This window comes from Adiantum capillus-veneris, chromosome 11, assembly GCF_014529385.1.
Source record: "Adiantum capillus-veneris isolate H3 chromosome 11, ASM1452938v2, whole genome shotgun sequence".
NCBI classification, from domain to species: domain Eukaryota; kingdom Viridiplantae; phylum Streptophyta; class Polypodiopsida; order Polypodiales; family Pteridaceae; genus Adiantum; species Adiantum capillus-veneris.
The window spans coordinates 147557414-147584535 of NC_140941.1; the positions used below are offsets into that span (position 1 = coordinate 147557414).

Here is a 27122-nt window from a genome sequence, read left to right on the forward strand (position 1 = left end):
ATGGCTGGTTTTTTTGGACAGCAGCCAGATATCGCATCTCTGACGCAAAATGTGAATGGCCAACATGTGCCGATCATGCCTAATACAGTGCCCATGTTGCAGACCATCCCGTATGACAACTTGGGGGCACTAGAGAAGCCGAAGGCTTACAAAGAAGGTGGTGCAGCGGTAAAGTTCAGTACCTTCAGTGGTTTCGAGGACAAGACCAAGGCACTTACTTTCCTCCAGCAGTTTGATACAGCTTATGCGGGAGGGAATTTTACAGAGGCCTCGAAGGTCAGGAAAGCTGCCACTTTCTTAAAGGACAATGCGCTTACATGGTGGACGACATTGTTAATGCAAGGACAGGCACCCGCCACTTGGGTTTACTTCAAGCAAATGTTTGCATCTGCTTGGCTATCAAATGAATTTGAAGCCGATGTCCTGACAGATTGGCACCAGCTTACGGCAGCTTCGTGCAAGAGCTTGCTGGAGTACAATAGGAGGTTTTGTAAAGCATTACTCTCAGTGACCTCCTATAGATTTGTGCCATTGACAGAGCAGATAGAGAAGTATTGTTGTGGGCTGCCTAAAGGGCTTCGCGATTACTGTACAAAGAACAGAGTGGCTACCCTTACTCAGCTTATGGAAGTTGCGAACACTGGTCTTGCCCTGTTAAAAGGAGAGGACAGTGGATTTCCGAGCAGTGATAAAGGAGGGCAGCAAAAGAAAAATTCAGCGAAGAAGCCCTTTGTGAAAACGGCTCCTGATGCGTCACAGGAGTCAGAACAAGCCACCAAGGACAAGGATTCAGCTGGGACATCTGGAGCGCAGGCAAAGAAACAGAAAAGGAAGCCTTTTGTGCGCAAGTCGCTCGAGGAAAAGAAGGTCCTAATGGCTGAGAACAAATGCTTTATATGCGAGCAACCTCGTCATATTTCTATAAATTGTCCACAAAGGAAAAGGCCAGTTGACTCAGAGGATAAAGAAGACCAGAAAGGCAAGAAGCCTAAACCCACGGCAGGTTTAGTGCCAGACATGGTGGGTGACAGGCCCAACACAGATGCCAGTGAGTTATGCAGGGCATGGGGTAAAGTTAGGGATCAGACGGCACTCATCTTCTTTGATCCAGGTGCCAAAGCCAACTTTATCTCACCAGAGTTAGCTATGAAGCTCGGCATCAAAGCTGAAGAGATGGGGTACACAGCAGAGGCAGGGTTGGCATGTCCTGGCCACTCAGAGTGTGTTACTCCTATCATTGGAAAACTGCGTCTGCATATTCAGTCGTATGTGGACACTGAAGAGTTTTACATCATGCCGCTGGAAGGTTGTGACGCCTTGTTGGGGATCCCGTGGATGTTCCGAGTGCATGGAGTCTTGGATGCCTACAACAAAAAGATCATTGTACAGCATAGGGGCAAAACTCACATCTTGGATGTAAAGCTTAAAGGAGAGTCAGTCCCTATTGTTCTGCTTCTGCTATCACTTCTGTAATAAAGAATCATCTTTCTGTGTACTTGATTTTTGCACGTGATGTCTCAGATAGTGATCAGTCAAATTTATCTGTGTTAGATAAAGAAAGGTCAGCATTTTTGCAAAAGTTTAGTGACTGTTTTTCTGATTCATTACCGTTGCAATTGCCGCCAGAGAGACCTGAGGACCATCGGATAGATTTGGTGCCAGGGTGTAGCCCACCAAATAGACCTCCCTACAGGGTTAGTGCGGCGCAGCAGAAGAGATTATGGGCCAGGTTGAGGAGTTATTAGAGAAGGGGCTGATTCAGCCTAGTTCTTCACCCTTTTGCTCCCCAGTGCTCCTAGTGCAGAAGAAGGATGGCTCATGGCGCATGTGTATTGATTACCGTGCGTTGAATAAGAATACCATCAAGAATAGGTTTCCTATTCCTCGCATTGATGATATTCTCGATCGTTTAGAGGGTGCTGCAATTTTCAGCAGGATAGACCTGAAGAGTGGGTACCATCAGATTCGTATAAGCCCAGAGGATGTGCACAAGACTGCGTTTAGAACGACATTTGGTCTTTATGAGTTTCTAGTGATGCCGTTTGGGCTAACAAATGCTCCTGCCACGTTCAACAGAATGATGGACCGGATTTTCCGCTCGCATCAACAATTTGTTGGAACATTCTTCGATGACATGATTGTGTATTCTAAGAATGAAGAGGAGCATAGGCGTCACTTGACCATTGTGTTCGGAGAGCTGCGCAGTCACAAGTTACTTGTCAATCCTAAGAAAAGTGAATTCTTCCTTGAAGAGATCCACTTTCTGGGGCACATAGTCTCAAAGGATGGTGTTAGAATGGATCCCGCAAAGGTCGAAGCTATCAAGACATGGCCAGACTTGAAGACTGTGCACGATGTCAGAAGCTTCTTGGGATTGTGTTCCTACTATAGAAGGTTTATCAGAAATTTTGCAGAGATAGCATCGCCTCTTCACGCATTGCAAAAGAAAGAGGTCACTTTCAGATGGACCCAAAAAGAGATTTCAGCTTTTAGTCTCTTAAAGGAAAAGTTGACTTCAGATCCAGTTATTGTTTTGCTAGATCTCAGGAAGTCATTCGTGGTCCAGTGTGACGCGTGTGGCAGTAGCATCGGAGCAGTGCTAATGCAAGACGGACGGGTAGTAGCTTATGAAAGCCGAATTTTGCAAGGGCCAGAGAGGACTATGCAAGTCTATGAGAAAGAGCTCTTGGCCGTGATTCATGCGCTTTCTAGCTGGAAGCACTACCTCTTAGGTGCTGATTTTGTTGTCCAAACAGATCACCAGACCTTGCGATACTTCTTGACACAGTCAAAGTTATCCGAAAAGCATATGCGATGGGCAAACATTCTTTCCATGTTCCACTTCCAGATTATGCATGTGGAAGGCAAGAAGAATGTTGTGGCTGATGCGTTATCAAGAAAGCCACAAATTTCAGGTGTGTCAATTCCTTATCATCATGAGTTAGATGACATGAAGGAACAGTATACTGCTGATGAAGATTTTGTAAGGATCTTTGAACAGTTACAAGAGGGGCAACATCACGAGCACTACCTCCTCAGAGATGGTTTTATGATGATGCATGGCAGACTTTGTGTCACTAGGCCACTGCGACATAAGGTCATGGAAGAGAGTCATGTCCCACCGTATGCAGGGCATCGTGGCATTGATGCGACAGTTAAAGCGGTAGAGACGTTCTTCTATTGGCCTACCTTGAGGAGAGATGTGGATGCCTTTGTGCGAGCATGCATAGTTTGCCAAAAGGTCAAGTTTGACAGGCAAAAGGCACCAGGGTTGTTACAACCACTGCCGATTCCGGATAAGCCATGGGAAAGCATTGCTATGGACTTTATCTTTGATCTTCCAAGGACGCCAACAGGGAATGATGGTATATGGACCATTATCTGTAGGTTCAGCAAGCAGGCCCATTTTATCCCTGTCAGGAAGAAGATAAAATCTGATCAGATGGCACGCTTGTTCATGTACAATGTGTTTAAGTACCATGGTATGCCACAATCGATTATCAGTGATCGTGATCCTCGCATGACCAGTTTGTTCTGGAGAGGATTGTTTGAGAACATGGGCACTACGCTCAAGTTTTCGTCTTCGTTTCATCCACAAACTGATGGACAGTCAGAAGAGGCCAATTCTACTGTCTTAGATCTGCTGAAATGCTATGTGTCAGATAATAAGAGCAAGTGGGAACAGTATTTGCCTATGCTTGAGTATGCGTACAATAATACGGTGCATTCGTCTACTGGCAAAGCACCTTTTGAAATTGTTGAAGGCGGCAAAAAAGTTCCTCCCATTTTGCATACAAAGGACAAGATCTTTGAGGCAGATCGATATGTTGAGAACATGGATGAGATGTATAAGAAGATTAAAGTTGCCTTGGAGAAGATTCAAGCAAAACAGAAAAAGGCTGCTGATCGTCACCGTCGTGAATTGCTACTATCACCTGGTGATTGGGTTCTCTTAAGGTTCGAAAAGGCAAGGTTAAAGAAGATGAAGGGCAAGGAACGGCTGTTTCCTAAGCTCAGCATGCGTTACTATGGGCCTTTTCAAGTGCTTGACAAGATCAACGATGTGGCTTACAGGTTGAAACTGCCTGATGCGTGGAAGATTCATAATGCGTTTCACGTGAGTCTTCTAAGACCCTTCGTGGGTGATGTGCCAGAAGATATGCCAGTTGAGGATCAGCCAGAAGTTGAGGAACTTGATGAGATCCTGGTACCTGAGCAAGTTTTGGCACATAAGGACAGAAAAGTTAAAGGACAAGTTGCAAGACGCTATTTGGTGAAGTTTAAGAACTATCCACCTATGGATTCAAAGTGGATGGAAGAGCATGAACTGTCAGAGTCACCAAATGTATTGCAGCTTTACCTTAAAGCCTTTGGGTTACAGCCTACTTATGCCCCAACCCAACGTGTGCAAAGGAGGGGTAATGATAGAGCTAGTACATCAAATGTACATATGAATTCAGTGCCATAGATGGAAATGGCAAAAGTATGAAGGCCTCATTAAGTCATTTGTATCTATGTATGTTACGACCTTTCTTGCGGATACATGCGATGATAAAAGAGTGTTAATAGCACAAGATCATCAGTGGCGTGTATTTATGGTATGCAATCGAGGACGTTTGCGATTTCAAGAGGGGGGTATGTCACGAGGACGTGGCAGTTATTAACCATGCCACAGAGATGTGGCAACTGCTAACCTTGGTTGTTGGTTTCTTTCCAATGGGGTTTATTTTATTTGTTTAAGACCCTCTTTTTGAAGTAGCAAACGGTCGGACATTGTATGGCCAATGTGAACGGTAGATTCACTCGCAGACGGGAAGTGGTTGGCACTGGAATTCGTATGGTAAGAGGATGTCTAGGCTCAGAGCAAGATCATATAGGTCCCCCCCGTCGCACTTAGCAAGTTGGTGGATACTAGGAAGTGAACTCAATTAAGGCGTAAAGTCAAGGTGGGACTACCAACAAAAAGTATCCGACAGTTGGGCCACATTGCATTTTTGGATGCGGTCCCAATGAGGATAGTTGGTTAGAAGACCAGTGGGAGCCCAACGGAAGCATCTCCTAAAATTTAGGGAACTGCTATTTTGGGCCGTGAAATGTGTTCGCGTCATTACCTCTGGTATGACTAGGGGAACACTTTATAACTCTGCCGCGAAGTCAACTGACGCGTCGGTTGGGATATTTTTAAGCGGCGAACCCGAAACGGGAAAATGCTTGAAAATGCGCCAAGTGTCACATTTTGGTGAACTTTCCTCTTGCAGAAAAATGGGCGCTGATTTTTATGCTGGGAGAGGCCTCATTTGCAACCGGTCACAGGTTAAGAGCTATGGAGTGCTTTCTTTCCCTCTCATGTACAGTGTGGTGCTAGGAGTGATGCCTTGCACACTACACACTGCTCTCTCTCTCCCCTACGTGCAGTTATGTGATGCCCCACAAGAGGGCTACTCATTTGACTGATGTACAGTTGTGTGGGTTCATGCTTTTGTGCTGAGGCAAGAGCCGCCTTGAGCAGGAACAGGGGTAGCTAACTGCTGCTCCAAAGCAGGCATTGGTGAGGGTCATAACCTCACCGTACAGGTGCAAAATCAGCGCTGTGTATGCGCTGTAAATTCACTGTTTTTCAGCCGTACGGACGCCAGGATCATTGGGAATCGTGCCCCACTGGCAAAGGACAGTTAGGGGATTGTTTGGGGCTGAAAAGAGGGCAAAAACCAGTAAATACAGCGTGCTGAATTTACTGTTTTTGGACAGGAATCAGAGGGTATATGACAGTGCAAGCGAGTTCCAGCAGGGGAATTGGTTTCGCGCAAGTTTTGGGGTTGTTATGCTGCCGAAATTTGGCCAAATCAAATGATATCTAGGTGGATACACGTGAAGGATTCCCAGGACCTTACCTTGTAATTTACCCTCCTAAAGAATAAAGAAATACCGAAAGGGGCGCCAATTTTGGGGCCTACAGGTTGTCGGCGTCTGCTCGGAGCATTCTAGCTTCCGAGCCGTGTGTGTATTCAAGTGTTAACTCCCGTCGCAGGTTCTCTTTGCAAAGTGCTCTGTGTGTGTGTATAAAGTAAAGAATTTCGGGTGAAAGCCAACACCTACCGCCCTACGGGCCGGTTTCATGCCACTTGGCACGTTGTACGGATTTCCGCAAAATATGCTAGCTGCTTTTGGGAACCTCTTGCGCTAGCCGTTGAGAACAGATGCTTTTGGGGGGAAGTGCTTTTGAACTGATTGCTTTTGGGGCTCTGCTTTTGGGCATCCCTTGTATTGTTTATAAGAGCCCTTGGGGCCTCACTCTGCATAGCATTTTGGACGGAGAGTCTGAGAGCAGAGGACCCTTGAGAGTTGTACCTTGTTGAGATCAATAAATAAAGAAATACCGAAGGAGCACCAGTCTTTGGGGCCAATGCTTCTGGGCGCGGAACTCTGCCATGCCGTGTCGACTCTCTCTCTCTCTCTCTCTCTCTCTCTCTCTCTCTCTCTCTCTCTCTCTCTATTAAAGTTCTGTGATTTTAAAGTTCAATGCTTCTGGGTGCTGAACTTCGCCATGCCGCGTCGACTCTCTCTCGCTCTCTTTCTCTCTCTCTCTCTCTCACACACACACACACACACACACACACACACACACACACACAGTTCGTGTGTTGCTATCAATTTCTCGCATGGAGTGTCCAAGCCTGTTACACTATGCCGCAATTGTGACAGCGGTCTTCGAGTAATACGAGCTTGGAGGCTTTGTCAGTAGCAACTTTTAGAAGCCAAAGAATTCAGCGGGAGCAAGTGTCAATGCTCAGATTTGATTTGTTATTATCCTAACAATACACCATCTATCATTAGTCACGTCTGATTGATGAAGGACGCAAAGCAAATATGGGGTCGCCTTGCCTCTTTATTTGATCGAGTTTCTCGGATTAAGCGGATTGCTCTGGAGGTGCAATCGTGGACCTTGGATGCCAAAGAGATGCGATGACAAACCATATCAGCAAGATTCAAGAACTCTAGCAGGAGATGCTTTAGATGGGCGAGAGGAGCAATTCGAAGGACATGGCCATTCAGCTTTTGGCTCAATTGCTTCTCTAGTATTCCAACTTTTATTCTTTGCTGATTTTGAGTGGCCAATTGAATACTATCACGTGGAACGAGATTGTCCCAATGATATTGGACTAGGAGGAGCGGTTCAATCCGGAGAAGAAGGTAGGTTGTGTAGCCTTGGCTGCGTCTTCCAACAATACCAAGAAGAACGAGAAGGGTAAGAAGAAGAAGAACAACAACAAGAAGACAGATGGTGAAAAAGAGGCTTTGGAAGCTGAGCGGCATTGCATCAAGTGTGTTGAAAAAGGCCATTATTGGTGGAAGTGTCCAAAGCAAGTAGGTGAGGCTTCTAATTTTTGGTTGCCGTTAAGGCCCTAGCCTTTGTTCATTTGGAGATGCTACCTTTATAGAACCCTCTAGGGACATTAGAGGTTGAGACAGCTCTTGCGGTTCGAGATTTTTGGATTTGGATCTTTGATAGTGATGCTTCACGGTACATGACACCTTTGAAGGATCAGTTATCCAACATGCGACGACATTGCGGTTCTATTTTTAATCCGCGACAAATCAAAGTCTCCTGTTCACATCGAGGATACCATGGAGGTGATTCTAGACGGCAGAGGGGGTATGCACAACTCTTAAGGTTCTTTATGCTCCAAAATTGGGTTTTGATCTCATGTCGGTACACGAAGTGTGCAAGTTAGGCATGGAGATGGTCTTCACGGAGATGTAGTGTTTGTACGGAATCTAGATTCCGGCAAGGAGGTCAGAGGGGGTAGGGTGAAGCAATGTCTCTACAAGCTCCAAGCTCTTTCTTCAGCCACCGCTTCTTCTACAGGTGATCTATGGCTTTATCGGTTTGGCCGTTTGAATGTTGAAGCTCTTGGTCGTGCTTTTCGTGAACAAATGATAGAAGGCTTACCAGATGTTGGGAGCATGGAAAATGCACTTCGTGCATTTGTGGGAAGCAACATAGAGAGCCTATTCACCAATGCACCCATATTTTACCTCCCTTTTACACCTTCTCCATCTCCCTTCACGGACACTTGCAACACGGGTTCCCAATGTCTACAGACAAGTCTAGTCTCTTATATTTGATCTTATACAAAAGTTGTTTTACAAAATCCTTTCCCTCGCCCTATCCTAGCCAGATCTTCATGCTACTATGATGACTACCCTTGACACTCACATAGGGGAGGGAGTCGATCCATTAACTTCTCAATACAAAGTTGGTTTGAGGAAGGGCTAGAGGGTGACAAAGCTGGCGACGCTGAAGACATCAATGCTACACCTCAAGAAGAATCAAGTGCCACAATCATCCGAGGATAGTGACTGCAGTAGTCAAAAAGCATCGGGTGCTCAAAAGCTAGGGCCGTCTTGGGTTGTACGTATGGTGCGCCATGTTAGCATGTCAACGCAAATCGCGGAAGTCTATACAACGTGCCACTTCATCAGCCACACACAATTTGGGTGTCCTGCTTTATTTTATAAGTTTTAGGCCTTTTGGTTGGCGTAACTTCTGTCTGTAGGCCATGCCACGTCATCACTTTGTGACATACTCCCCTCTTGAAAGAATTGTAATCGCCCTTGATTACACTTGTAAAATAGACATAGGACAAAATATTTCAGCAGACATTGTACTGACGTACGAGACTCACATATATCCAACACTTGCACAAAGACGACAGTCACATCACATTCACATCACTATCCCCGTCGAGATCTTGGATGAGAATCATGATCATTGTAACTTATTTAGCAATCACACCCAGACGGCGCTGATCTCTGACGGATGTCTTGATTGACTTAATCTTGTTACTATCATATCCACATCACCCCTCAGGTTAACAAGACGGAAATGCTGTAGTCATTTTGTCTTTCAATCATGCACTCAAACAATACACACATGAGAGAGCACATGTAATACATTCATTCTAGGAATTCCCATTTCAAAGCTCTTCTTTACATAAAGTCATTTGGTAGAATATTGTCAGCTTGTCAGTATCCTTGAATCTCAAAAGAAATCAAGGACTTTATTCCATCTAGGTAACTTGTGACAAAGGACCGGAGTAACTCTCCTCTTGTGCAGTCCGCACCGCGCCAGATTCAACCTACTGATTCATCGGTAACTCTGGGAATAGTCGGTGCTAAACCAAAAGCTTCAAGGTAAAGCTCTAATATCTGAGGAGTATCTACTAGGTCCTCCTCCTGCATCCACTTTGCATCCAAAGCCGGGTAGTTCCCGAACTTGGCTAAATGCCGGCGTGTCAACTTTCCTTTCACTTTCCTTTTCTCGTGAGCCGGGACTTGTTCTGGAATGAGAATCTCCTCTGTCTCTTCCATTTCGGACTGCTCCTCTGGCTCTTGTCCACTGGCACTTCACCTATGAAAGGTCTCAATAGACTTACATGAAATGCATTGTGAATCTTCGAAGCATTTGGTAACTTCAGCCTGAAAGATACGTCATTTATCTTCTCTTGAATCTGGAAAGGGCCATTGTATCGCATATTTAGCTTTGGAAAAAGCCACTCCTTACCCTTCCGTTTCTGAAGGTGTGCCTTCTCAAACCATAAAAGCACCTAATCATCCTCCTTCAGCTACAAGTCACGTCAATGCTTGTTTGCTGCCTTCTTATGCCGTGCTTGAGACTTCTCGAGAGCCTTGCGTACCTTGGCAACAATAGTGTGAAGATCGTGAGTGTACTGATTTGCTTCAAAAATCTTACCTTTGGTGCTTAGAATAGGTGGAACCTTCTTAATACCCTTGATAATCTCAAATGGTGCCGTCCCCATAGACATATGAACCGTGTTGTTGTATGCAAACTCCACCAAGGCCAAATACTTCTCCCATTGAGTCTTCTGATGAGAGATATACGACTTCAACAATTCCAAGACCATTGAATTGAATTGGCTATCTTTGACTACCCATCTATCTGTGGGTGGAACGAGGACGAGAATCGTAGCCTTGTACCAATATTCTCTCAGATTGCCCTCCAAAACAAGCTCGTAAAAGAGGGATCTCTTTCCGAAACTTTAGACTCAGGCATACCATGTAATCGAAAAATCTGCAAGAAAAACAGTGAAGCCAAATGATCGGCTTCAACGATCTTCTTTACCGAAATGAAGTGAGTTTTTTTGGTGAGCCTATTGATGACTGTCCAAATGCCATCGTGCCCACTCTGAGTCTTGGGAAGATAAAAAATGAAGTCCTTGCTATACTTTCCAAAGGTGAGCTAAGTATAGGTAGAGGTTGTAGAAGACCTGGTGCCTTATGCATGTCAAACTTGACCTTTTGGGATTTGAAGCAGCTGCAAACAAACTCGTCCACATCCTTTTTGAGCCTCGGCCAGCAGAAGTACTTCTCCACACCTTTCAGGGTGGTGTCTATGCCGCGATGGCCCGAAAAAGGTGGACAGTGGCACCCTGTCAAAACCTTGGTCCTCAACGCGTGCACACAACATGGTTTTTCGCATCAAGTAGTCTCCCTTTAGAGAGTAGCCTACAACTATCTCCCCACTCTGTAACCGGTCCAAGATGTTTGCAAAATCTGGACCTGTGGCGTACTGATCTACCATATCCTCGAAGCTGTAATGGTGAATCATCGAAACAACCAAAATCTGTGTGGACAACCTGAAAGTGAAATTGCGACAAAATATTCGCCCATCTCATCTATTTGTCCGAAAGTTGTTTCTGACACACGAAGTATCTAAACTCTACCGATCGGTGAATATTGTATAGTGGGGTTCAAGTAGAAAATGGTGCCCTTGAGTAAGCATTGATGGTTGCCAAAAGCTCATTCTTTTAAATATGTGCAACCTGTTCTTTTTGTGAGAACATACTACTCTCATAAGCTACAACGTGGCCCTCCAACATTAAGACTTCTCCCAGACTACGACCACAGGCATCACTGTAAACCTCAAATGGCTTTTGCAAATCTGGTAATACCAACAGTGGCCCAGTTGTCACCTTCTTGTTGAGAGTCTTGAAGGCTGCAATCTCAAATGGTCCTCAAGAAAAGGGAACCCCTTTTTGTATCAAAAGATGCAACGGAGAAGCAATCTCTACAAATTTTTGAATGAACTGCCGATAATATGAGCACAAGCCCAAAAGCTTCGAACTTCATGTACATTCTTCAAATCTGACCAATCTCGAATGGTTTCAACCTTGGCTGGGTCCATTTTTACATCCTCGGGAGAGACAATGTGTCCTAAAAAGTGTATCTCTGGCGAGAAAAACTCCCTCTTTTTCCCGTTAACCACCAATCGATGTTTCCGTAGTGCCTAGAAAACCTATAACAGATGGTGCCTGTGCTCTGCCTCACTCTTGGAAAATAAGATAAGGTCATTGAAAAAGGTGCCACAAATGACGTGCACTCTCTAAATATCGTGTCCATCATCCTATTAAACGTTGCAGGAGCATTTGTGAGATCACAAAGCATTACTAAATACTTGTACAATCCAAAGGACGTCCTGAACGCGGTCTTATATACATCTCCAGATGAGAGCCACTTTTTAGGTCGATTCTGCTGAAACATGTAGAACCCCATAGCCTGTCCAATATATGATCGATCGTGGGTATTGGAAACTTGTTCTTGATGGTGATTTTGTTGAGAGCTCTGTAGTCAATGCACATTCGCCAAGATCCATCTTTCTTCAATACCAACAACAGTGGCAGACAATTGGGTAGATGTACTAGGCTGAATGAGTCCCTTCTCTAGAAGCTCTTTCACTTGGTTCAGAATTTCGTCATTTTTGGGCTCTACTAACTCGATAAGGTGGCCTGTTTGGTGGCATGCTGTCCGAATCAAATCAATGTGTGATCTTCAGGACATTGAGGAGGCAACTCTCCCGGTAAGCCTTAAAAGAAACAATCAGTTTGAGCTTGTAGAAAATCTTGTCGTTCCTTTTAATTTGATGTTTTATTGTCATCTAACTAATGCAAGTAGATCGAGTAAACAAACAGACTGGATTTATTAATTTCGAAATGGCCAAAGCCAATACAAGTGGGACAGACTCGCCCTTTAATTTTACATTAAGTACTATATCTCTACCATTCTCATTCTTCAGTGTCGCTTTTCTTTCCTTTGGTCGACCACATCGTCATTCTTGTGGAACCACGGGATTCCCATAGTATGTCACACCCTCTGGAAGGCATGATGGAAAAGTCCTCATGACCTAGATACCCTTGACAATGCAATCGAAGTTCGCGTGTGATAGGTGTAATGGCAACATCTTGCCTAGGCCGGTGTCCCAATTCCTTTGGCGTAATCCCAAGTCAAGTCGCCAATTCAGTCCAGATGAAATTGGCCTTGGCTCCTTCATCAAAGAAGATGAGGGCTTCTTGATCTCGTACTTTGCCCCACGCTCTGCAGAGCTCCGTACTTTCATCCATGTGCTCAGGGTGGGCCCCCCCAAAATCTGCTACCAGTCTTGCTTTTGTCTTTCCTTTCTTTGCTCGCTCCTCTGCTGCTCTAGAACTCTCTGGTTTGTCCTCTGCTTGATCATTGGACGCTTTGTTGGGGCACTTGGCAAACACATGCCCTTGTTCCCCGCATCCATAGAATTTATCCTTTTTGTAGTACTCGACATGTTGCTCTGCTGACAATCGAGGGCCCGAAGGTTTCTTTTTCTGTTGCTTTCCCTTCCTCTTGTTACCGTTGTTCGATTCTTGCTCGGTGTGGACTGCCACAAGCCTATCTCTAGGGTAAGTGAGGGTGCTTGCGTGCATTGCAAATCCTTGCTTGGCATGTCCTACTAGCCGCTCCATGGACTCAGAATTCTTCTGTAGACAATAACTCCGTATCTCTATGGGTAGTCCCTAACAGAATCGCTCAGTTTGTTGCTTGAAGGTGATTATCTTAAAAAGAGGCAGATAGAAAAGTATCCCAAAATTTCTGACAGTAGACATTCAATGTGTCTTTCTTGTGAAAGCGCGAAGCAGAAGGTACCGGTAGGTGCGCGTCGCGATGTAGTGCAGGATTGGGGCAAGAAACAGGAGGCATAGAGCAGCAGAGAGCTAGCACTAGAGATCGAAGCAGGGAGAGAGAGAGAGCTCACGTTTTTTGGGGAAAACTCAATAAGTGAGTTTTGGGTTTTCCCACTTTTATTATAAGTGACTTAAAAAAAATGTGTCCAGGTTCAATGTGACGTGGACAAAGTAAACAAATGTACAAAATGGGGTTTTTTAGGCCTTTAACCCAACAACCTCCCACTTAAAGGCATAAATGACGCCTTTAAGTTAACCAACTCCCACCAGCTGTATGCAATGTTCATGTTGAGCCTTAGCAAGACTCTTGTTGAGAACATCTGCAGGGTTATCCCTAGTATGGATCTTAGTCAAGGTAACTAGACCATCCTCCAATACCTGATGTATGAAGTGGTACCGCACATCTATGTGTTTGGTACGCGCATGAAACATGGCATTTTTGGCTAAATAGACAGCACTCTGGATATCACAACCCAACACGGGTGTATGAGCAAGCATGCCAAGTTCTTTTGCAAGTCTGCCCAACCAAATGGCCTCCTTTGAAGCCTCTGTGGCTGAAATGTATTCAGCCTCAGTAGTACTCAATGCCACAATTTTCTGCAACCTAGAACACGAAAAGACTGCACCACCAACAATAGCAAATACATATCCACTGGTAGATTTCTTGGTATCCATGTCACCTGCCATGTTTGCATCACAATATCCCTGCAACTTTAAGTCACTTTTTCCATAACAAATACACTTTGATTGTGTACCTTTCAAATATCTCAAAATGCATTTGACAGCTTCCCAATGCGCTTTGCCAGGATTCCACATGTATCGACTAACAACTCCCACTGCATAAGCAATGTCGGGACGAGTGGCAACCATAGCATACATAAGAGAACCACAAGCTGATGCATATGGGATTCCTTTCATTGCTTTCAATGCCACCTCATCCTTTGGGCGATGTGCTTTGCTAAGCTTAGTGTATGGAGGTAAAGGTACTTCAAGAGGCTTAGTATCAACCTTATTAACCTGTCAAGTACTTTTGCAATGTACCTTTCTTGAGATAAAAACAACAATTTAAGCTTTCTATCTCTTTTAATACGCATGCCCAAAATATGCTCTGCATAATCCAAATCCTTCATAGCAAATGCTGAATTTAGCTTACATTTTAGAGCATCAAGACTAGTCTTATGTTTCTTGGCAAGCAACATGTCATCAACATAGAGAACAAGTATGATGGGACTATCATCTTCATCCCTTTTCATATCCAAACAATAATCTGCATGGCTGTATCCAAAGCCTTGAAACAGCATAAAAGTGTCAAACTTCTTATACCAATGTCGTGATGATTGTCTCAAACCATACAGAGCCCTTTTCAGTTTGCATACAAGTTCCTCACGTGTAGGAACTACAAAACCTTCAGGTTGTTTCATGTATATGTCCTCTTTAATGTCACCATGCAAAAAATGCTGTCTTTACATCCATTTGATTCAATTCCAAATCAAGCACTGCAACGAGAGCAAAAAGGACACGTAAAGTTGTGAGCTTTACAATAGGGGAAAAGTTTTCTTGAAAATGAATTCCTTCTTTCTGTGCGTATCCTTTTGCAACCAATCTTGCCTTGTACTTGGGTTTTTCATCCACAATCTTAATCTTGTACACCCATTTGTTAGGAAGTGCCTTTCTCCCTTTAGGCAATGGCACAAGATCCCAAGTATCATTTGCATACAAGGATTTCATTTCCTCTTGCATTGCAAGCTCCCACTCACTGCTTGACTCACATGGTTTGGCCTCTTCTTTATATGTAAGAGGTTCACCCTCATCTGTCAACATTACATGATCCAAAGAGGGGTTAAATCTCTGCGGTTGCCTTCTCAAACGAGTTGACCTGCGTACCCAATGATCTACATTTTCAGGCAATGGTTCTACATCATAAGGCAACTCATTTTCAGCTCTATCATGCTGCTGAAAATCATTTTCAGCCAATCGAGGTGGTTGTCCATCCTCATTAGGAGCATCAATATCATGTCCTACCTCTTCTGGCTCAAGGTTAACCGGCTGATTATCAAATTCAGCTTGCGGTAATGCATCATGAGGCTCTTTTTCAACATCAATGGGTGGCACGGAAGGCTGAAATCTGACTGTTTTCTTGTCAACATCAGATTTTGTAGCATTCTTAAGCAATTTTGCCTCATTGAACACTACATCTCGGCTGCGAATTACCTTTCTAAAATGTGGTAACCACACTCTATAGCCCATTTTACCTTCTTCCCCATAACCTAGGAAGACTCCTTTAATGGACTTCATATCAAGCTTCGTTCTCAAGTCATTGTGTACATGAACAAAAGTTTCGTAGCCAAAAACTCTCAAATGATCATAAGAGGCAGGTTTGCCAGACCAAACCTCCTCTGGAATGTCATTTTTCAGCGTACTATTAGGAGAGCGATTGCAAATATGAACTGCAGTTTTCAATGCCTTCCCCCAAAACTCTTGGGAAAGATTAGCGGTGGACAACATGCAACGCACTCTCTCGCATAAAATACGAGTATACCTCTCAGCCATACCATTACGGATTGTAAGGGGCTGTCAACTCCCTTTTAATCCCATTTTCATCACAAAAACGTTGAAATTCAGTAGATACATACTCTCCTCCATTATTAGATCTGAGACATTGAAGCTTAGTACTCTTTTGCGTAGTGACAAAAGCATGAAACTCCTTAAAAGCATTAAAAGTCTCACTCTTACTTTTCAACAAATGCACTCATCCTTTTCTAGTACAGTCATCAATTAATGTAACAAAATACAATGCACCACCAAAAGACTTAACAGGCATAGTGCATACATTGGAGTGAATAAGATAAAGAGGATTAGCTTTGCAAGAGACACCAGAGTAATAAGAAGATTTCTTTTGGTTTGCATAAAGACAATCGTTACAAAAGTCGAAGTTTTTGCCTTTTACATCAACCTTCTTTAGAGAGGAAAGCACATCAATACCCTTTTGGCTCATATGGCCAAGTCTCTTATGCCACAATTCCGTGTGTGAAGCAACTTCAGCAACATCAAGAAATTGCTAGGCAAAGCTTTGCATCGAAGATAGTACAAAGTATCTCTTTTAGACCCTATTGGAACAAGCATAGAGCCCTTAAGCAACTTCCATGAACCCCTAGCAAAAATGGTCGTATAACCATATGCATCTAGCTGGCCAACAGATAGCAAACTTTTCTTATTGCTTGGTACAAACCTGACATCATTCAACCCAAGCTCTTGACCATTATTAAGAGCCAAAAGCATAGTACCCATTCCCTCAATATTGCAAGCAAAATTATCACCAAGGTACACCTTGCCATAATTGCCTGCAGCATATGTAGCAAAACACTCCAAAGATGGTGTCACATGGAATGAAGCACCAGAATCCACCATCCATGACTGGGATAGGCCATCATTAGCACTAAGCAATGCATCAATGACATCTTTCTTCAAGATAAGCATGTCTTCTGCATTAGCTATCACCAAATCTGAGGGGCATGAAGCCGCAACCAAAATTTCCTCAACGTCTGACAACTCCTCAATGACCACACTAGAGGATACATTTGCATTCTCAGCATCCTTGGAGGTGTGGGGGTGTAATTTCAGCCCTTGCCTTGGGGAAGAAAGAAGAACCATTCACCTTGCAGGATGGTTATCTTCTCTATGGCAATAGGCTATGTATTACCCACTCTCTTCGTGAGAAAGTGATTTATGAATCCCATGCTCTTTCCTATGCGGGTCATCGAGGGATTCAACCTAACCTTCGCGGAGTAGAGACGTATTTCTATTGGCCTACCATGAAGATGGACATACAAGACTATGTGTCAAAATGTGTGGTATGCCAAAAGACAAAGTATGATAGGGGGAAGCAACCTGGATTGCTCTAGCCTTTGCCAATTCCTAATTTACCATGGGAGAGCATATTCATGGATTTTATTTTGGATTGCCCAAGTCCATCCATGGAAATACGGGAATATGGACAATAGTAGATAGGTTTAGTAAACAAACACATTTTATAGCTGTCAGAAAGACTATAAAGGCACACCAAATGGCAATCCTCTTCATATCACAAATTTTTAAACACCATGGCTTGCCAACATTTAGAGTGTCGGAAAATTTCTGGAAGGGTCTCTTTGAGAATCTGAAATTCAACTTGAATCCTGAAATTTTGAAATTTATCCTAAGCCCCGCCTTTGAATTTCTAAAATCGATTTGAATCAGAAATCTTGTGTGTGTGTGTGTGTGTGTGTGTGTGTGAGTGTGGTGGTTGGAAAGGCCGGAAGGGGAGGGGGGGGGGTGTGGTGTGCAGTGGGAGTATATCCGTGTGTCGTGCATCTCTTTCAGTTTGGTTGTTATTTGAAGTGCTTAAAGTTGTTCAGTCTGTTCTTTTCCGTTGGCACGGTGTGCCCGTCCCGTTACAGTGGTATCAGAGCTTCATGCATGTGTTTTTCTGAAAGCATACCGGTCCTATCATAGAGCATACATGGCAAGATGGCGCTTCTAAAGTTTACCGAAAATTTTATCAAAGAATCTGTGTCCCGACCACTGACTTACTAGCCACTCTCACCCTTAGTCCATCGTGCATCAGGTGCGCTTCCGTCTTCATCGCTCTGTGTTAAGGGGCATAAGCCATAAAGACCACTTGCAAGAGAAGGATCAAAGATTTTTTGAGCCATCATTCTTCTCAGAGGCAATGCCATGAAGTGGTGGATATCTATAGCTACCAAGCTGCACACACTTGTAAAAACACGTTTCGGCCCTCCGAAACCCCGAACATCGATATGGCCGAAACGTTTCGGCGAAACGAGTCGATTTTTTTTTTGCCCCCTTTTAACTGGTTGACCTCAAACCACCCGTTTGGGGATTTTTTAAGTCATGTACCTTACCTTTTTCACTCGTGACTCAAGTGCCACATCTAGATTTTGGTAGTTCACATGTCTTGACAGGTGTTTGGGGAGTTGTTTGCTTGGAAATCTCCGAACGACGTAGACGGGATGTGTGGGGAACGTTTGGTTGTATGCTTGAAACCTCCAAGCGATGCAGAATGCGGTCTGGGGAGCGTGTGGTTGTATCACTTCTCTGAGCTCATGGCCCGGACTTTTTAAGTTATTTGTGGGGGAGTGACGAGGTAGTTGTTGAGTAGCTTCATACCGCAAACCGTTTGTCTTCGAGGAGTGCTTAACGGCGGTGTTCGTTGTGTCTTGTAACATACATATGTGAGCATTTGTGTTGCATTGTTATGTGCCAACCACTGAATATTCCTAATTCGATGAGATTGCCTGGGTATGTAATTTTAGTGCATCGAGACACCCGTTCAAGACCAGCGCGGTTTGGGTGTGATGGCTGATTTTGCTACGCCAAAATATCAAGAGCTTCAATGTGGAATGAGAATATACCCTTTATTGGATGAGATTCTTATGGGAAGCCAACGACCCAGGATATCAAGAGCTCCGATTTGGAATGAGAAAACTGATTGTCCCTTCGGATGTCCCTCAATAGTTGTTTTGAGTTGTTTTGTAGATATACTGTAATAGCGGATGATTACTTCTCTTTCAAGAAGGGGGGATGTCACAAATTACTGACATGTCAAGCCACTAAAGAACGGAGCCCAACCTACAGATCTCGGCCGAGGGACCTAAACCCTAAGAAAGAAGAACAACAAAAGTTTTACCAACTTACAGAGCCTAGCCGAGTGGGGCAATTTTAAAAGAAGTTCTTTCCAACTTATGGGACCCCGTCTGATGGGGCCTAGGTGACCCAAAGACTAATACAATAAAAATCACATACACAAAAGACTTGCGTAGAAGCTGATGACGTGGTAGGACAGTATGGACACCCGCGAATCGTGCCGCAAGCTGCTGACGTGGCAGGTGTACGAAATCCCGTGTTTTACGCTGATGATGTGGCAACTCTACGGATTTCTGTGAAACGCGCTGGCAGCTTTGGACGTCAGCTTTTGGGACCATATGCTTTTAGAACTTGAAGCTTTTTAGAGGCCAAGGGCCTTTAAATATGACCCATGGGCTCTCACTCTGGCAATCTACCCACGAGAGATGTAGAGCAGAGCCATGGGAGTTGTACCCTATTGAAGCAATATAAAGAAATACCCAAAGGGGCGCCAGTGTTTGGGGCCAATGCTCTCTTGGGGTGGAACTCCGTCACTCCCCGTCTCGTGTGTCGTCCATCTCTCTTAGTTGGATTGTTGTTTGAAGTGCTTAAAGTTCCTTTGGCACATGGTGCCCGTCACGTTACATATCGTCATGTGAGTCCCGAGGCTGTTGCCTCTCTCATAGAAGAAGAGAAATTTTAACGTGGTAGGAAGAATCCCAAGAGACCTCAAAGATCTATCCTTGAACCCAAGACCTGCTACTCAAGGGGAGTTGGGATAACTGATCCCCAGCGATGATACCCTCACCCACTGTGCTATAGTGCTAAATGTCATCACCTTGGCCTTGCCAAGGCTCTCAAATGAATCTCTATCATGTGCAAAGCTCAGTAATGCCAAAGTTCTCGGTAGCCCATCCCATTGCAAGTCAGAAATATCATTCGCATAAAACAACAAGGGTACCCAAGTTCCTCACGAATATAACTGCCCTGGATGACCAAACCCTTTTAGGAACTAAATATGTATATGATTAGGACTCCAGAATTGTAAATAGATCTTGGATAGGTCATGTCGTATACATAAGCATACAAAACCCCCAAAGTTGCAATCCGTAGGACTAGAAAAAGAGTACAGCAAATTACATCTTTTTGGTATCTACAAGGTGTCTTCATACCTTGGTTGGAGTGGGGAATTATGATAAATGTTTTGCGTGAGAAGTTTTCAGACTCTCCTCTCCCAAATATGGGAGAGAGATAGTAAATTGTTAATGCAGGTGATAAGGGTATACCACCGTTGGTGAGGATGCTGTGATACGCGACTAGGGGCTGATGTATGAGACCCCTAGATGGTTCTATCATCCTCTCCACTGGTGAGGATGCTGTGATACGTGACTAGGGGCTGATGTATGAGAACCCCTAAATGATTCTATCATACTCTCTTACAATATAGTATGATACCTCATCAATGTACATACTGAAAAGAGTGAGAGAGAGTGGACATCCCTACTTCACTTCAACAATGGCGTAAAGTACCTAGGCACCCCATGTAATCTCACTCGGAACACCCAAATCGTACAGCTATGCATCAATCTTGTTCTAGGTACTGTACCAAAAGTTTTGCAGAAATTCACAAAGCAGAAATAAATACGACGTCTTGTGCTCAACCCTCCTCAATGATAGCTAAAAGTTTGAATATACGATCAAGCGTAGATAGTCATCTCTTGAATCGAGTCTGTCCCTGTGTTCGAACACCCTGTCTCTCTACCAAAGAACTCAGCTCATGCTGAAGTGTAAAGCTTTGTCAATGTGTGGCCTATCATGATGGTAAGATGGTTACTAGGGAGAATAGACTCCCCAACTTTCAATTTTGGCCCAATAGTGTTAGTGCTCCAACTCTCAGGAAACTTGAAAGTCTTTGCATATGGCTCTGTTAAACATGTGTGACAACAAAGGTGCAATGCATCTCAGGCATGACATAAATGCTTAGTATCTAGACCATCAGTAAATGCTCAGTTAGATCGCAGTGGTACTCTTGACAGATTGTTTTTAATGAGATGTTCTTTTGCTCAGGTGGTCGAGAATGGGATTTGTTACAAGGTAGTGTTAAATGGACAGAAAACTGGATTCTATGTCGATCAAAGGGAAAGTAGGTTTTGGCTACGTTCGGTTGTCAAGGATAGATCTGTCCTGGATTTATGCTGCTACAGTGGTGGATTTGCATTAAATGCTGCTGTAGGAGAAGCTCTTGAAGTGACAGGTCTGTGATAGCATCCATTATCATGTTTATGGACATTCAATTTTTTGCATTGTCTTGACGTGGTTTCTATGCTTGTGTGTGAAAGCACTGGGAGTAATACGATCTTTCACATTGACACAGACCTTGTACTAGGTAAAGTGGCCCCCCTTCTCATGCATGAGCCTCAAATACACCTTTCGCTACCTATCACATCTGGTACTCTTCACCAACCTACTGCTTTGATGCTGATGAACGGGGCAAGGACATTGCAATGAAAAACCCTTCTGTTTATGCTCAGTTTCATACAGAGCTTGATGAACTTTCTCTTGATACAAAGTTGATTTTAGATCTCCATGTTTGAATGCATGAGAGGAGTTAATTTGCTGAGTGTATGATATTGAAGGGCTACAGCTGTTTAAGGTGATTATGTTAACATTTTCTCCCACAGTACTGAACGTACAGTCTCCCTTGACCATAGCACCTTGTTTGATCCACAGTGGGTGGCTTAACAGTATAAACCAACTCAATGTGTTTACTGGCTTAACATGTTTGGAAAAGTTTTTGGTTCCTTGTTTCTTTCCCGTTATACTAAGCTCCTTGTTTCTTTCCCATTATCAATATTACACTAACTTTACTTGTGCTATAATCATTACACTTAAAACTGCACAGTTTCCCTTCTTTACTTTCTCATTCTTACTAAAATACCGAGAACGCTGTTGTTTCTTAATAAAATATGTGCATGTGTACGATATCTTGCTCCTATTGTAACTCGTTTTAGAGTGTTTTGCAAGAAACCTAATTGCAAAGTTTGCTTTTGAATTCAACCTTCTTTGTATCTTTCTTGGTGCAAAATTCTAATTAATAGCTGGTGGACTGAGATAGGAACCCCTTTAACAATAGAATACGTAAGCTGCTACAAGCAACAAGCAAAAAAGTAAGTCACACAAGCACCCATTAACAATAGAATCCCGAGGTTAACAAAGTAGCAGCTATGAGTGTGCATAGCTACATATTTGTTGGACACTAAATGGAGCAATTGCTTGTGTAGGCTGTAAGTAGATTGTTCTTTCTGTCTGTTTGCTTGTTATCTGCGGAATTTTTTGTGTCAAACTGGAATGTTTTGTTTATGCTGCTTTTGCTCTCAGGTGTCGACTCCTCAGCTCCAGCTATAGAGCTTGCGCTTGCAAACAAAGAACTCAACAAGCTTAGTTCAAAAGTACTCAATTTTGTTAAGGCTGATATATCTGAATATTTAAAAGGTGCCATCTTTGAAGGGCGGACTTGGGACATTGTCGTTCTGGATCCACCGAAATTGGCTCCTAGCAGAAAGGTAAGGGGAAACATGAAACTTGAACTGTGTATCAGAATTACAGGTTTGACATTGTTTAAGTGCTCTTAAAGCCAGTTCCACTTGGTGAAATATAGAGCTTGCTAAATGTGCACTTAGAAAAACTGCAAGTAAGTTGACACTGTCAGCAGGTCTGTACCTAACAAAAAGGCTTGGCTACACTGCTGACAAAGCTGGAGCATCATTAGTATTTGCCACAGGTCTCTGCTTGGTGCAAAGAACCTTTAGGAATTTTGAAGGGATCTTGCTGGGACTGGGTAAGCTGCTGCATACTCTGTTAGGGGTTGGGAAAATCACCACCAAGGGGTTAGTGCAGCTATGTTACCACATCCCTTATACTCAAAGACTGTGTTAAGGCTGCAGTAAAATGTATGAGTTTTATGTTTGATGCATGTGAAGGCTGAAATTTACTGGTCAACGCCAAGAGCCATTGTGCTCTTCCAGGAACAGAGGAGGGTTTTATTGTAGTTTTCATACTGAAGGGGGCTGCCGTGAAATGGCAAGGTGAAGGTTGTTTGAGCTCCCAACAACGAGCAACCTTGGCACTCTCAATGATTACTATACACTCGAGTTTTGGGGCCAGCTTGCTTGCAACAGTAAGGCCTCGTCAGGCATGCTCTGTCTATAATCTTGTTGACCAAGCTTCTCACAGATTCCGTTCTAGATGATGAAATTATGTAGACTGAGTGAGTGTAGTTGCAATTGAAGAGTTCAAGCACTCTGAAATTATGCTATTTCCCTAACATGATATATTTGAAATTTATGCAGGTTTTACAGCGAGCAATGGGCATGTATCGGAATCTTAATACCTTGGCGATGAGGTGTGTTGAACCAGGGGGCTTGCTAATGACATGCTCATGCTCTGGAGCAATGACCCAAAGTGGGTCCTTTCCAGGTGTTCTGCAGGTAGGCAATGCATCATAATCATCTCATGATCAGTAAATGAAACGTGAATTGTAATCAGTGTCATGTTCCTGAGTGTCTTAACGTTTGCAGGCATCAGCTTCCTCTACACGACGGAAGATCAAACTACTGAGATCTGTTGGTGCAGCATCGGATCATACGCTTGACCTCTCGTATCCAGAAGGGGCTTATCTGACAAACATTGTAGTGACTGTTGATTAAGTGGATGAAGGGCTACTTGCAAACATTTTCTCCTCTAGTTTGCAAATTTGTAGAATAGATCGCCTAGGGAGGCCAATTTTTCTACTGGACAACATAATATTAGGAATTCTGATCATGGTGACCATGAATGATAGATGTAAGTGTGGAGCAAGATGGGATTCAGCTATTGTCTGAGTCGTCCAACTGGATGGCCGAAAGGAATTTCCAATTGAGTTTGGCCGTAAATTTTCTTGCCATTCTAACAATTGTCTTTTCTTCACACTGTTTAAAAATGGTGAGATGGGTTTATCCACCAAATCTGATAAACAGTTATTTGAGAGGGAAAAAAGTAGCAAAGTGTTATTGCAGAACAATTAATGTGCTGTCACATACCATTGTAGTCTCAGAGTTATTCTCACTCTTTTTTTTCTGGGCAACAGTTAGTCTCTGGAATGTGATGGGGTGCGTGTCTACAATGAAATGAACATCCTCTTTCTGTATTTTAATGAAATCCTGTGTACGACATTTTCAAGGCTTTCGTGTGGGGCATTCTTTATAATGGAGTGTAGTGCGTTGTTGTCTATTGTCGGTGTCTTTGATTCTTTTGTTATTCAAAAAACTCAATTAGGATACAGGGCGGGGTAAAAATTGTGCCTTAATTAACATTCTCAACTTAATCAGCACTTCCTAAGTTCCCTCCTAATTTTCAGTCTCAATCTCAACTCTGGGGATGTAGGAGGGAAGTTCTGATTGAGTTGGGAATGCTATTAAATAAGGCATAAATTTTACCCTACCAATTATGCTTAAATTTTTAAACCAGGTTAACTTGCAAAACCAAAAGATAACAAACTCGAATCAAAACACACACTATCCAATAGCTAACAAATGCACGATTCATCGATCACGGTAGTGGTCCAAAATTATTCGTGGTATGGTATATCTGCTATGGCAATCAGGCCATTTGCTAGTACAGGTTGTAGGGAGAAAGTTTTTCCCTGCATACTTGAGTATTGAAGGCTTGCAGATCTATCACTTAAGTAGTTTTTCAAAGCCTTTATGTTGATAGTGGAGGGTCATACCTACTTTATAGCTTGAGCTTCCTTGTCCATATTTATCGAATCGCATTGGGCTTATCTTCAAGACATGATCCTAACTTGATTTACCGAAGTTAGGTCGTGTTTGGAAATTGCTGATGGAAAAAAACAACTCCCATCCCCTTGTGTATCCTTGTGAGTTCTATTCAAGACTCCCAAGCATAAATTAAGAAAAGAGAGGGATAAACAAGGAAGAGCAATACCAAAAGTGCTAATTATTCTCGATTTGGTGAAAAAGATGATGCCGATGATCCAAATTTGGATGTAGTGCCTGACTATTTTTTATAAGATGCTTTGAACTTTGCACGTTTTATTGGTAAGGCGATTCATCATATGCGTTGTTCAAATTCTCATGTCCAAATTAAATGAATCAAAAGGTTTGAGTAGCGCTTCCCACCTTTCTTTCGATAAGTGTCCTCCCAATGCTTTTTCTACATGAATTATTCATGGGAAGCTAGTTACCTATTGGAAATGCATAACCATCACCACCACCACCAATAAGCACTTTGGAATCATATGAGACATGGCAAAGTGTTACAATGCTACCCTCGAAGGAGCTGAGTTGTAGAGGAGAGATGTTACAATCACAGTAGGTGGGAATATAGGTCTAGAGGTGGAGATACAACCAGGTTAGAGGTGGAGATACAGCCGTGGCTAGAGGTTTTGACACAATCAGGGCTAAAGGGGGTGGATCTGTAGGCACAACCAAGGCCAGAGTCCAAAACACTTTTCCATCATATACTTCAAATCTCTTACTTGCAAATTTAACATTAGCAAACTAGGAACGTGGTAAGCCATCTAAAAAAAAATTTATTCCTTTGCTTCCAATTAATTCAAAGAAATTTCACTTCGTGCTTTAATCCAATACAAGGAATAAATTGAGCTCAATCTCTTGAAATAACTTGTTTTCGATCAGGAGTAAAATGCCTAGGATTTTTATCGGAGGGCTTGAGATGGTGGCCGAAAGGCGGCGATTCATAAACAAATGAGACAAGCTTTCAACTTCTCTAGAACATCTGTAGCAATATCTATTAGACTGTCATGTCTGCAAGCTCCTTTTTCCTGACCATAGGGCTTTATGCATGAAGAGCCATAGTAGCACTGACTTCTTCGAATGAATAGCCTTGACTAGATCCTCTTAAACTTGAAGTACCACTGCTTCTTGTCAAGGAGAAGGCCCCATTGCTTCAATCCATACAAAGTTTTCTTACATTTGCACACTTTATTTTTTTGTCCTTTCTTGACAAAATCGTGAGATTGCATTGCACAAACTTCCTCAAATATATCACCATTCAAGAAAGCGGTAACAATGTCTGATTGATGTACATCCCATCCAAAATGAGTTGCCAATGCACATAGAAAATGAATAGTAGTCATACAACAAGTGGGATAAAAACTCTCTTCATAACCAATGTCTTTCTAATGTACATAACCTTTTGCAACAAGTCTAGCCTTGTGGCAATCAATCTCATCATCCGGCTTACGTTTCAACTTGTAAACCCACTTTGTACAGATGTCCTTTTTGCCAAGAGGCAAATAAATAAAGTCCATGTGTCATTTTCTATAAGTGCATCATATTCTAATTGCATGGCAACCATCCAATTTTTTGAATTCTGTGCTTCATGAAAAGAAAGAGGTTCGTCCTCACATCACATCAACTAGAAAGAGCCAAAGTATAATAATCTGACGCATAAGATACATGGCGAGAACCTGAACGAGTACGACTAGACATAGGTGCACCCAATTTATTGTCACGCAAAGTATGCACATCCATTTTGACATACCTCTAGCCTCCTCATTCTTAGCCCTTTCCACATCGTGTACATCACATTCATATCCATTCAGTAATAGGGCGATCTGTAACATTTTCAAAAATTCCCATAGGTTGTACATTTTTCTCATTGGAATTTATATTGAAGTTTTCACCATAAAAAAAGGGCAGCAAAGTGTCATGAATGTCCTATGAGCTTGCATTATTTTCTCTAGTACATGATAACAAAGGTTGAACAGAATCTTCCACAAACACAATATCTCATGCAACCAAGATATGTTTTGTTTGTAGATGGTATAACCTGTAACCTTTGCTTTCAGTACTGCAAAAAAAAGAAGAAGCATTTAGCAGCCTTATCATCCAATTTTCTACACTGCGTTTGTGGCACCAAAGCATAAGCTAAACAATGAAAAATGCGCATGTAATCAATAGATGGCTTTTGATCATGCCATGCTTCATAGGAAGTCATAGACTGCAAGGCTTTGGTAGGACATCTGTCAAGTACATAAGTAGCACACATGATAGCCTCAAGACAAAACGAATGTGGAAAAGCTTGACTCTTGACTATACATCGTGCCATCTTCGTAAGAGACTTATTTTTTCTTTCAGCAATACCATTTTGGTGAGGTGTATACCGCATTGCATATTGGTGTTTTACCCCATGATTAGCTAGAAATGCATTAAACTCATGAGACATTAACTCCCCCGCCTCAATCTGAATAGAGAGTACCCATAATACATTTAAAGGCATTTTCAGCCATAGCCAGAAATTGCTTGAAGCACATGAACACTTCAGACTTAGCTTTTAGCGGACACACCCATGCATGTTTGAAGTTATCACCAATGAATTTCATGAAGTATAGGTAATTGTCTAAGGATGGAGTTTGCATAGGCCCACAAACATCACTATGCACAAGTTGAAACCTGCACGTAGCCC

General features: G+C 42.9%; 1 protein-coding gene across 8 annotated transcripts in view; it reads left to right on the forward strand.

The window, feature by feature from the left end:
• LOC147448189 (S-adenosyl-L-methionine-dependent methyltransferases superfamily protein) overlaps positions 1-23757 on the forward strand; it is a 63149-nt gene extending 39392 nt beyond the window's left edge. For 5 of the 8 annotated variants that reach the window (XM_086524053.1, XM_086524056.1, XM_086524058.1 and 2 more), the window contains 6 exons: positions 20703-20889; positions 21010-21084; positions 22014-22198; positions 22642-22812; positions 22985-23122; positions 23213-23757. In XM_086524053.1, the coding sequence (XP_086380179.1) occupies positions 20703-20889; positions 21010-21084; positions 22014-22198; positions 22642-22812; positions 22985-23122; positions 23213-23341 (885 nt within the window). In that variant the 3' untranslated portion in view covers positions 23342-23757. The remainder of the gene's footprint in view (positions 1-20702; positions 20890-21009; positions 21085-22013; positions 22199-22641; positions 22813-22984; positions 23123-23212) is intronic. The other 3 variants (XM_086524054.1, XM_086524055.1, XM_086524057.1) reach the window with 3 other exon arrangements.
• The last annotated feature ends 3365 nt before the right edge of the window (positions 23758-27122 follow it).